This window comes from Herpailurus yagouaroundi, unplaced genomic scaffold (genome assembly GCF_014898765.1).
Source record: "Herpailurus yagouaroundi ecotype Mexico unplaced genomic scaffold, PumYag 67793, whole genome shotgun sequence".
NCBI lineage: Eukaryota > Metazoa > Chordata > Mammalia > Carnivora > Felidae > Herpailurus > Herpailurus yagouaroundi.
This window is the reverse complement of record NW_024420586.1, coordinates 4,473,865-4,485,257: the sequence shown is the minus strand read 5'-3', so window position 1 is coordinate 4,485,257 and position 11,393 is coordinate 4,473,865. Positions and strand designations below refer to the sequence as shown.

Below are 11,393 nucleotides of genomic sequence, written 5' to 3'. Positions count from 1 at the left end.
CCAATGTGACAGATTCTCCATCCGCCCTACTCACGTCTGCATTCTGAGTCAACCTCTTACCCTAAGAGATACCTGGTGGCGATAGAGGCTGCCGAACACAGCCATGGGGCATCTGGCCTCTGGTGTGCCAGGACCTCAGGAACCACGGAGGACACTCGGAGGACACGGAGTTGGAGATACCTCCTGGAGCATCTTTTCCAGACGTGTCCACACTCAGCCCTTTATCTGTAGGATCACGGAGGCAAATGGCCTAAGAACACCTCCCCTCAATCTCCACCTCCTTGCAGTGGGAGGCGCCTTCCTCTGCCCACTGGTACTCCTGGCCTGTTTCAACTGTCAGCACTTACCAAACCTGCCCACTCATAGTGCCCCAAACTCAGTGGACAGGGCACTGCAGACCGGGAGAGACACCCGTCTCCTGCAGCACCGGCAAGGATGCAGTGAACCACCACAGTAGCCAAGAGATGGAGTCCTCCCGGTCTCCAGCATGTGCAGCATCACTGGGTGATATTCTGCCTGACTTTGGGCCAGGAGACTTCAGAGGCAGGGTGGGGTGTCTGGCATGCCTTTAGTCCTTTCATGCAGTATACCTGCCCATCGAGACCACCTCACAACTTCAGCTGGTGGTGGCATTTCAGAGACTTGCCAAACCTGTTAACGGAAGTTCTTGGACCCTCTAGCCAGATTTCCCACCTCCACTCCTTACGGTTCTTTGTGCACTTTCAGCTCCACTCCAGATCCAAAATGCTGACCTCCAGCCTGCCCTGGGCTCTCCAAATGAGATTTTACCCGTGGTCTCTGTCTCATGGACTCAGGCAATTGCTAGGACCTCTGACCTTGACTAGCTAAGAGTGTCCTGCCTGGCTCCACTGCTCAGCAGCTGATCATTCTGTCAAGTTCTTGCTTTTCAAAGTAAAGGGGGAATGTTTTACTGGTATTTCAAAATATAAAGTATGCCTAGAAAAATCTAGGCACTCAAGACATTAATGCAGAAATCCCAGTCTGTATTAATTAAATTTTATATTCAACCCATTTGGAAAAAAGGAAGTAGAACAATCATGAGACACTATCTTTTATCCCAAAGTTTGACCAAAATTTCAAAGTACGATGAAGTAAAATGCCTCTGAGGACATAAGGCATTCACACACATTAACTGGCCAGACTATGAAGTGGTATGGCATTTTTGGAACAGAAGTTCAACATTACTTATAAAAACTCCCAATCTTTACACTCACCTGCTTTAATCAAGCTTGTACTTTGCTACATCTTTCCTACGAGAAAGCATGCACACTTGCCCAAGGTTTCATGTTCAAAGATGTTGATTTCAGTCCTGTTAATCATAGCAACGAATGAAACAATTATATGTCCGTGAGGAAACAATTTATATGGCCATTAGGAGGAGCATGGTTAAATGAATTATTGCACGAACATAAGTAGGATGATCCTTACCTGTTCTTTCTTTTTGGGGGAGGGCTTGGAACATGAGGATTTGAGTTCCCATGATTAATGTCTTTGTATAATCAAGACTTGCAATGCCCTGATTGCTCCTATCTTCTTCCTGACGATCTCTCCTTTAAGAGGCCAAAAACTCTAAGGAAAGATTCTCAACATCACTAATTATGAGGGCAATTCAAATCAAAACCACAATGAAATATCACCTCATACCAGTTAGCATGGTTATTTAAAAAAAAAAAAAAAAAAAGTAAATGTTGGCAAGAATGTGGTGAAATTGGACCCTTGCGCACTGTTGATAGGAATGTAAAATGGCAAGCCGCTAAAGAAAACAGCATGAAACTCCCTCAAAAAATTAAAACTAGAACTATCATATGATCCAACAATCTCATTCCTGGGTATAGAGACTCAAAAGAATGGAAATCAGGATCTCAAAGACCTATCTGCATTCTTACGCTCCTTGTAGCACTATCCACAATAGCCAAGTTATGGAAATAACCTAAATGTCCATTGAAGAGAAATGGATAAAGAAAATATGATAAATATATATATATATATATATTAATAAATATATATACATGCATCACAGAGTTGATGAAATAAAGGAACATTAACATTTACCAAGGTCAAAATGACTCGGCAAAATCTTGAAGCATGAGCTCTATTTCTGGCCAGAACACTATACATCTGCTTCGCTAAAACAATGAAAAGAACATTCCAAACATTAAGAAAAAAAAAAAAAAACCTCCCTGGTTCCCACAAGATAAATTCACACAGCCTTGCACGTACTGAAAACATAGGTAAAGTCTCTTTCTATAATGTCCTTTGTCATGATGATGTGTAAGTATGTAAAACAACACAACACAACACAACACAACACAACACAACACAAAACAAAACATATAACCCTGCACCAAATGTTCCTTCCCTGGAATGATCTCTTCTTCGTGAAGATTGTGTATCTGGGGCAGCTGTCCAAACTGGGGCTCGAATAAAAAACTCTGTTCCTTTAAAACTTAAAAAAGAAAAAAAACGTTTGTTCATTTTGCATCAACACAGTAGTGTCTTATTAGCTTTAAAGGGCAAATCCTGGGGCACCTGGGTGGCTCAGCTGGTTAAGCATCTGACTCTTTATTTCAGCTCAGATCATGATCTCACAGTTTGGTCTGTAAGATGGAGCCCCAGGTAGGGCTCTGAGCCAACAGCACAGAGCCTGCTTAGGATTCTCTCCGTCCCTCTCTTTCTGCCCCTCCCCTGTTTGCTCACGTGCTCTCTCCAGCTCTCGCTGGTTCTCTCTCTTGCTCAGAATACATAAACAAACATTTTAACAAGTAAAAAAATAAATAAATAAAGGGGAAATCCTGCCATTTGCAACAACATAGGTAAACCTGAAGGACATTATGCTAAGTGAAATAAGCCAGCCACAGAAGGACAAATACTGCATGGTTCCACTTACACGAGGTACCTAAAATCATGATACTTATAGAATCAGAAAATAGAACTGTGGTTACCAGGGACCAAGAGAAAGGGTTAAGGGGGAGTTTTTCTATTGATATAAAGTTTCAGATACGCAGGCTGAATTAGTTCTAAAGATCTGTTGTAGATCTAAAGATCTACAACAAACATTGTACCTATAGTTAATAATACTGTATTATGCACTTAAAATTTTGAGACATTTCATGTGAAGCGCTTTTAGAAAAACAACCAAAGGGACACAAGGAACCTTTTCGAGGTGACATGTCTATTACCTTGATCATGATGATGATTTCACAGATGTATACATATGTCCAACCTCATCAAACTGTACATTTTAAGTATGAGCTGGTTTTTGTATAGTATATCCTAATAAACCTATCTTATTAGTTTTTTAATGTTTATTTATGAGGGAGAGAGAGAGAGAGAGAGACAGACAGAGCACAAGCTGGGGAGGGGCAGAGAGAGAGGAAGACACTGAATCCGAAGCAGGATCCAGACTCTGAGCTGTCAGCACAGAGCCTGATGTGGGGCTCGAACCTACGAACCATGAGATCATGACCTGAGCCAAAGTCGGACGCTTAACCAACTGAGCCACCCAGGCGCCCCCCAATAAACCTACTTTAAAAGAAAAAAGAATTGGAGAGAGTCATGAAAAGAGGGTGATGGATCTGTATCTGCTGTCATGGAAATATCTTGCATTCATTTTATTAAGTCAAAGTCAAGAGGCAAAACAACATGTACACTGTTAATTGCAAATCTTAAAAATTCAATGTATTTTTATAGCACATCTACATATGAAAAAGTCTCAGATGAGCTTTAACCTGACACTCATCAGATTGTTAACTGTGAATGCCTCTGAAGAGGGGAGTGAATTTTGACGAAAGAGGATATTGTAATTTATCTGTATCGTCAAAATTTTTTACAAGAACATACGTACTATTGTCTTTGTTATTAAAATATTTAAATATACGGAACCACTTAGATAGTAGCTGTGCATTAATCAGATAAAGTGACTGATAGGTGATAAAACAGCAAACCTGCCAGGGCTTAAAACAACAAAAGTTTGGGAACGGCTCAGTCAGAAGGGACTCTGGCTCAGGTCATGATCTCATGTTTCAGTTCGTGAGTTCCAGCCCCGCATTGTGCTCTCTGCTGTCGGCACAGAGCCGGCTTCAGATATTTTGTCCCCCCACTTGCTGACTCTCCCCGGCTTGTGCGCGCACTCTCTCAAAAATAAACAAACATAAATAAACAAACAAACAAATAAAAAAAATTGGGGGCGCCTGGGTGGCTCAGTCAGTTAAGCGTCCGACTTCGGCTCAGGTCACAATCTCGCAGTCCGTGAGTTTGAGCCCCGCGGCAGGCTCTGTGCTGACAGCTCAGAGCCTGGAGCCTGCTTCGGATTCTGTGTCTCCCCCTCTCTCTGCCCCTCTCTTCTCCTGCTCATGCTGTCTCTCTCTCTCAAAAATAAACATTAATTTTTTTAAATTAATAAATAAAATTAAAAATCATAGCAACAACAAAAGTTTGTTTCTCATACACATAAACTCTGACGTGAGTTGGCAGGTGTCCAGGCTGCTCCCATGATTCCACTTCTCAACAAGGGTCTCAAGGTTGGCTGCTGAATGAAACAGAAAGCATGGATGAGACACACTGGCTCTCAAATATCTTGGCCTGGAGGTGACAAATACTGTTTCTGGTCCTATTTCAGTGGCAGCAGTAGTCACACGACTCTCCCTAAGTGAGGATGCAGTCTCCCTGTCAGCCCGGGAAGAAGAGTGAGACATGGTGTCCAGGAGCGCTTGCAGCCTTTCCCATAAACTGTAACTTAGTAGGTGCTCAACAAAGAGATAAAGAGCAATTATCAAAGTTTGTTGTGAAAACAACCCTCCTCTTGGAGTTTCTAAGGAGGCCAGTTTGCCTCGCAATTCTGCAAATTTTTCCAATCCTGCTATGTGGCACGTTCTTTGAAACCCTGGATCACATTTAATTTTCAAAAGGATCCCGTAAAATCGCAGTAAGGAAGGCTCACCTTTTGCACTCAATAGCACCTTTCTGAACTCACCTTTTAAATGAATTCTAGAATCTCCGTAGGATGAGAATGTTCTCTTTCTATTGAAGCACGGTCAAAACTTTCACTTGTGAGTCTGGGCAACCCTCAGCATGACTGAACATGCAGGACACTTTTACGGATGCCATGAGGCACAAAGACAACCCAGCATTTGCCTCTGGGGCAAGTACTGAGATAAGAGGCAGCAGAAAGAGAGCCAATTATTTTAGCCTTTGCTGTTGAAAGTTAGTGTGTCGGTCAAGAAACCATTTTTTCTCCTGCTAGAAGAACTCTAGGTTCTGAGGAACTCAGCGTCAGTAGATGTTTGCTGCAGAGTGATTTCCATGCTTAAAAAATTACAAGGGAAGCTTTGATTACTGACCATCTAAGTAAGCTCCGTCATTGGTTTATGTGTTCAGTGGCCAGCAAAATAACACACTCCTGCAAAATCCTACTGACAATATCTGTGTCCTTTATACCGACCTGCCCCCCCCCCCCCCCCATCTAACTTCATTTAAATCCCAAGAACCGTATTTTCTTTGTATTTTCTTACAAAATAGGACCCTAGTGACCAGCTCATTTGGAACATACTTTGATACTGTTGTAGGGATGGGTGGCGGTGCTGTAGTAATCAGGTATATAAACCTCACGGTCTATGGTTCCACTGAGGGACAGGACCTCCCAGGTACACCTGCAGACAGGTGGAAGGCTCTAAGGTGGAGGGCAGGTGATTCGGGACTGTCTGTATCACAGGAAGCTGGGTGCACCCTAGAGCAGACACAGTGAAGAGCTGGTCAGCAAAGGAGGTTCCAATTAGGACAGCAGGACACACTGGGGAATAGTCAGGGGACAGATGTTGTAAGGCTGGAAAGGGCCGGGACAAGAGGCGACTCAATAAACGAGGCCCACAAACAACACCCCAACTGTGCTTTATTCTCATATTCACCGTCCTTCACGAGGACTGCTTTTAGCACTTAGGCCAGTGTCCTGGTTTTTAATTACCTGTGATACATCTTGGAGTAGTGAGAAGAATAGAACAAGAAGGGATGGAAGGTTGCCTCAGGCTGGAGGAATCCAAAAGTATGGGCTCCAAATAAAATTGACCAGGGATCTAGTCCCGGCTCTGCCAGTATCGGCCATGTGAACTGGAGAAAATGACAAGTTCTTTAACTGCAAAGTATGCCTGATAAGCTCTATCTCGTAGGACTGTTGGACTAAATGTAACGCTTAGGAAGCGCTTGGCAGAGTAATTGGAAAACAGGAGGTCTTCAATGAATGGTAATCATCACGGGATTTGATTTTTTTTAACTGCAGACAATACCACCGTCCCCCTGGGGAGATTTATTTATTTCAATGTTTATTTATTTTTGAGAGAGAGAGAGAAAGAGGAAGCAGGGGAAGGGCAGAAAGCGAGGGAGACAGAGGATCCCAAGCAGGCTCTGCACTGTCATCACAGAGCGCAATGTGAGGCTTGAACTCACAAAACTGAGATCGAGACCTGAGCTGAGGTCAGGGGCTTAACCAAATGAGCCACTCAGGCACCCCTATTTTATTTATTTTTATTTTTAATTTATTTTTATTTTTATGAGGTTTTTAAATTCAGGAGTTATCAAAGAATATGCAGCTTTCTCAGACAAATGACACCAAATTCATCCATAATGCTGCTTAGCAAGTACAACTAAAGAAAATTTTTCCCAGGTTCAGGATGTGTTACTTAACTTGGGTGTGGAAGAGTCTCCCCCAGCCAGATGCGACTTAGATGTCCTAGAATGTGTCAAGGACCAACGCCTTTGCTCCCAGGGGCCTTTCCATCCAAACCACCCCTATTTTCATTCATTACACCAGCACCAAAAATCTAATCCTCCCTTAGAATTGGCAAAATCACACTCCTGATAATCCAATTAAAAGGCCATTTAAATGCACTTGGACCTGGTTCCCCACCCAGTTCAGAGCAAAGACAGACAACATAGTAAGTTCTCAACATCCCACCTCAGAGTAACACCACCCTTATTAGACATTCCCTGGAGATGCTGTGCCTAAGACAATGAGATTGTGCCATGTGTCCAACTGCCCGTGAGGAAGAACACCGGCTACCTTCCATTTCTGCCCATGAAGGAGGTTTTCCTCCGGGATACTGATGATACCAAAGTAACTCAACAGCAGCTTTGCATTCCTGGGTTTTGTCCTTCAACACCGAGAAACCATCTGTCTGGCTGGCCCCCGCTCACCAGCCCCACAGCCTCCCGTGGCCCACCAGGCAGCTTAAATTAACAGCCTGGCCCACCAAGGAACGTGTAGTTTCCTAAAGCCCCAAACTGCCTTTCCTCGGGGAATGTGTGTCTTACTGCTCTTAGCTAGACACCCTCCCCATCCCACCTCTCCCAACCCCTCCCTGCCTCTTAACCTCTTTACTCCTTCTTAGTGGCCCTTTAGGTCTTAGAGGGTCTTTCACCATCCTCCATATGCGATTATTGTTCCTGGACTGTCGCATTCTAAGGACAGGAGTGTTGTATTTATATCCCAGCTTCCCCATTTCTAGCACTGTGACTTTCAAAGAGCAGACGCTTAATTAGTATTTGGAAAATAAATGAGCCAGCAAGCATGAATTCTAGTGTTTCAACTTTTTATTTCTCCTACATTCTTTAATAAGCAAATCCAAGCACGCCATCTTGTATTCTTACAGAACAAGAGACTAAAATGTATACGGAAAACCAAGAACAAATGGCTTTCACTTCTATCCTCTCCATTTTTTGATCCTAGTAATTTTACTGCTAAAGTGTTGTGCATTTCCAAGGAAATGCTTGTGACAATACCATCTTTTACCGTTCTTTTTTGGTAAGTGTGAAAGGTTTCCCCATGTGTTTTACTAAATAATAAAACTCCTTCCCTGAAGCCTATTAAACCGCAACAAATATGCAACCAAAATCATTAATTTAGATTTGAAAATAATGTAAACTTTCTATTAAAGAAATAACACTTGAAATAAAACGAAAAAAAAGAGTGAAAGAAAGAGGAAAAGAAAGAAAGAAAAAAAAAATAAAGGACTCTTAAGTTTACCATATAGAACAAGAACACCAAGATGATATTCACTGTGTTCCTTCCAGACCTACCCTGGCCACTGCCATCCACTATTTAGAACGTTGACTGCTTTTTTCCACAAAGAAAACGAACTGCTTCAAACTTCAACATATGAAATACAACCTAAAAAAAAAAGTGACATTCCAAGTTACCGATACACAACAGGAACACAGATGATACACACTTCTCCGGCCCCACCCTGCCCCTCCACTGTTAGAATGGTGACATACCTTTTGGACCAGCCTGAGACTTCACTTTGAGTGGGCTGAGCTGGAGGCCATGGCCCTGGCACGTGCACTGGCCATGGCAGTGATATGAGCCCTGGCTGCCACTCGGGCTCGGGCTCGCTCTTCCTCATCTCTCAAAGCCTCTTCATACCAGGCTGGGAAAGCACTGGGGACGGTATCGTGAACTTTGGCTAGAAACTCCAGGATTCTCATCTTGCTGGTCTCGGCGTGGGCTCTGGGGCCCCACAGGAACTCATAGCACGGAGGGTCGCTGTTGGGCACCTGCCGGTACTCCAGGTACTTGAGCTGCACCAAATCTTCAGTGATGATCTTCTTTGGCTCCCCATAGATGAAGTGCTTCTTATCCGAATATATGCCCATCAGATTCAGGACTTCCCAGACCTCCTCCTCCCGGGCGCAGTTGCCTTTCATGAAGATTACCCCCAGCACGATCATCAGGATGCCGGTCTTGGGCGTGTTCTCTTCTTCATGCATCGTGCCATCGACGCTGAGGTCTAGTTTGCTGAGGAGGGCATAGCAGTGCCGGATGGGATCCACTTCCTTCACATCAATACCAAAGGCCAGCTCCATATGCTCAGAGGCTCTCTTGAGGATCTCATTGAAATGATACTTGTACTTTTTGATGACATACTTTAGCATGTCTGCCCTGGTAACTGGCTCTTTCTTTTGATACTTCTGCAGCAGGAACTGTACCAACAACACTACCTTCTTGTTTAATGGATCTCTGCGTGAGAACTCAGTGCCCTTAGAGGATTGTTGGCTTCCCTCATCTTGGCTTTTGGCACCTTCATCTGAATTGGTGCATGAAACAGCTGCACCAGCACTGGCGGGAGAGGAGCTCCCCTTGGCTGCCTGAGGACTGCTGGATGTCGCAGCGGCAGACAAATTCTGAGCTCTATCCCCAGAGAGAGGGCAGGCAGGGGAGGGGGACTCTCCTGCTGCTATGGCTGCTGCACCTGCTAGTGCTTCTGCAGTAGCCTCAGGGCCCTCCAGACCCTGGGTCTCACCACGGGCCTGGCGGCGTCTCTCACGGGCACGGAGCTTACTCTTCTGACCTCTAGGCATGGTGATAGCAGGTGGGAGTGCAAGCAGTCCGGCTAATGAAGAGGTCACCCTAGAATATGGAGGAAGAGATGGAGTGCATTGGTAGGGATATTCTACCTGCTCTCCGAGGTAAGCTGCCTCCGCTTACTGTTTTGTGGGTACTGTTTTAGGAACCGACAAAACACAGGCGGGCAGGACTCTGGATCTCCACTCTTCCTCGGGGGCTTGTAACCTCAGTTCTAATTCAGAATACTAAACTTTGTTCCTGACTCGTCCTTTGAAACCTTCCTCTGCCGCCCCTTCAAGGATAGTCCTCCCATCCCAACCGTTCCCAACGTGAAAGTAAGAGGGCATTAGTCCTAACGGCTTGTGCCACGAGTTGGTGGCAGTGGGGGTGGGGCATACCAGAGGAGAACGGAGCCCTCTCTGGGGCACCTACGGTCTGAAAGGAGTGCAACCCTTCAGTTCCAACAAGTTACTCACCTCAACACCTGCCAGATCGTGGGCCTCCTCCCTCGGCCACCCGTGAGACCACACCACTCAGACTAGACCTCAAGTTCCATAGCAGCGGGGTGTAGCGGAAGTCAGGGTGAGCACTTCTGGCCACGCCCACATGGGCTCCCTAGCATAAAAGCCCGGGTAGGTTTCTGGGTTGGGGGCCTTCCCTGAGTTCTGGTGTCAAGGGAATTATGCTGAACTCAGACCTGGGTCTTTCCTGACTTCTGACAGGGAGGGGCCGGGACTTCTCCCTCTGGTGAATTTAGTAAGCGCACCTCAGACCAAGCCTTTCATTTCCATCAGAAACCCCCAGTAGCAAGTAAGGCGGGAGCAGAGCCTAGCAGTTGTCACAGGGACCTTCCTAGAATGACAGCGGGGGGGGGGGGGGGGGGGGGGGAGGCGGTAGAGGGTGGGTTGACGGGGGGTGTGGAGGAGGTTGTGTGAGGGGAACCTCTTTGTTGTCCCTTCTTTTCTGGTAGGTTCTCCCCTCATTCCTCACTGTCATACCTTGATTCCTTGTTGGTGCTTCGATACCTCTCTTCTGCTAACTGGAGCCCAGCAGAAATCTATAAGGCAGAAATCTGTAAAGCAGAAATCTGTAAATAAGAACTGACATCTGTAGGGTATTCTGTCCACCATAAATAAGCATGGTATATTGCTCTATTTGAGACTTCTTTTACCTAAGTCTGTTAATAAATTTTTTTATATTTGCTTCCATAAAGATCATGTATATATTTCCTAGTTCTTTTTTTTTTTAAGGTATATTTTGGATATTGCTACTCTTTTGAATGGTATATTTTCCATTATATAACCTGTTATTTATTTTGTGTGGCTAGACTTTTTTTTTTACATTTATTTGAGAAAGGGGGGGCAGGGTGAGGGAGAGCGAGAGAATCCCAAGTAGGCTCCACTCTTTCAGTGCACAGCCAAATGGGGGGCTCAAACCCACAAATTTTTGGATCATGACCTGAGCCAAAGTCAAGAGTTGGATGCTTAACTGACCAAGCCACCCAGGCACCCCGACTTCTGATTTTGCTGTAGTGATCTATATCAGCTTCCTAAAGTTCCTTATACATTTAAATATTGGACAGCCAATTTCTTTGGAGTTTTTAATTAGGATATCTGATAATCTCTTTTCATAATCCATAACTTATTTTGGTATTGCTACATATGGCTGTATATTAGCTATGCAATAGAGTCTCGACTTGAACAGTAGAAATGGTACCACACCTCTCTGTCTTGTCCTGACCATACTGGGAATGTTTTAACATTTCATCCTTTACATATCTGTGCTGTTGATTTTACAATATGGAAATTCCATTCTAATATGTTTGCTAAAAGTTACTAGCATGAACTAGGGTTGAATTTTTATCAAAGGTTTTTTACTTTCAGAACAGGATAAAAAGCTTTCTCTTTTCTGTTAACATAGTGAATTCCAAGTCACAGGTTTTTTTCAATGTGATATGATCTTTGCATTCCTTGGACACAGCCTATTTCATTTAATTTGCTGCTGCACTGGATATGCTATGAATTTATTTAGAATATGT

General features: G+C 44.3%; 1 protein-coding gene and 1 non-coding gene across 3 annotated transcripts in view; one reads left to right on the top strand and one right to left on the bottom strand.

Annotated features, from left to right (window-relative positions):
* Positions 1–1,427: 1,427 nt before the first annotated feature.
* Positions 1,428–1,556, top strand: LOC121026197 (U8 small nucleolar RNA). The gene has a single exon (XR_005788298.1). It is a non-coding gene; the product is annotated as a U8 small nucleolar RNA (small nucleolar RNA).
* Positions 1,557–7,584: 6,028 nt separating this feature from the next.
* LOC121026056 (melanoma-associated antigen B18-like) overlaps positions 7,585–11,393 on the bottom strand; it is a 139,861-nt gene continuing 136,052 nt past the window's right edge. The window contains exons 2-4 of one of the 2 annotated variants that reach the window (XM_040468862.1): positions 10,354–10,427; positions 8,287–9,418; positions 7,585–8,179 (exon numbers count right to left, since the gene is read on the bottom strand). In XM_040468862.1, coding sequence (XP_040324796.1) covers positions 8,308–9,369 — 1,062 coding nt within the window. In that variant the 5' untranslated portion in view covers positions 9,370–9,418; positions 10,354–10,427 and the 3' untranslated portion in view covers positions 7,585–8,179; positions 8,287–8,307. Of the gene's footprint in view, positions 8,180–8,286; positions 9,419–9,831; positions 9,921–10,353; positions 10,428–11,393 lie in introns of those variants that run through there. The other variant, XM_040468863.1, reaches the window with a different exon arrangement.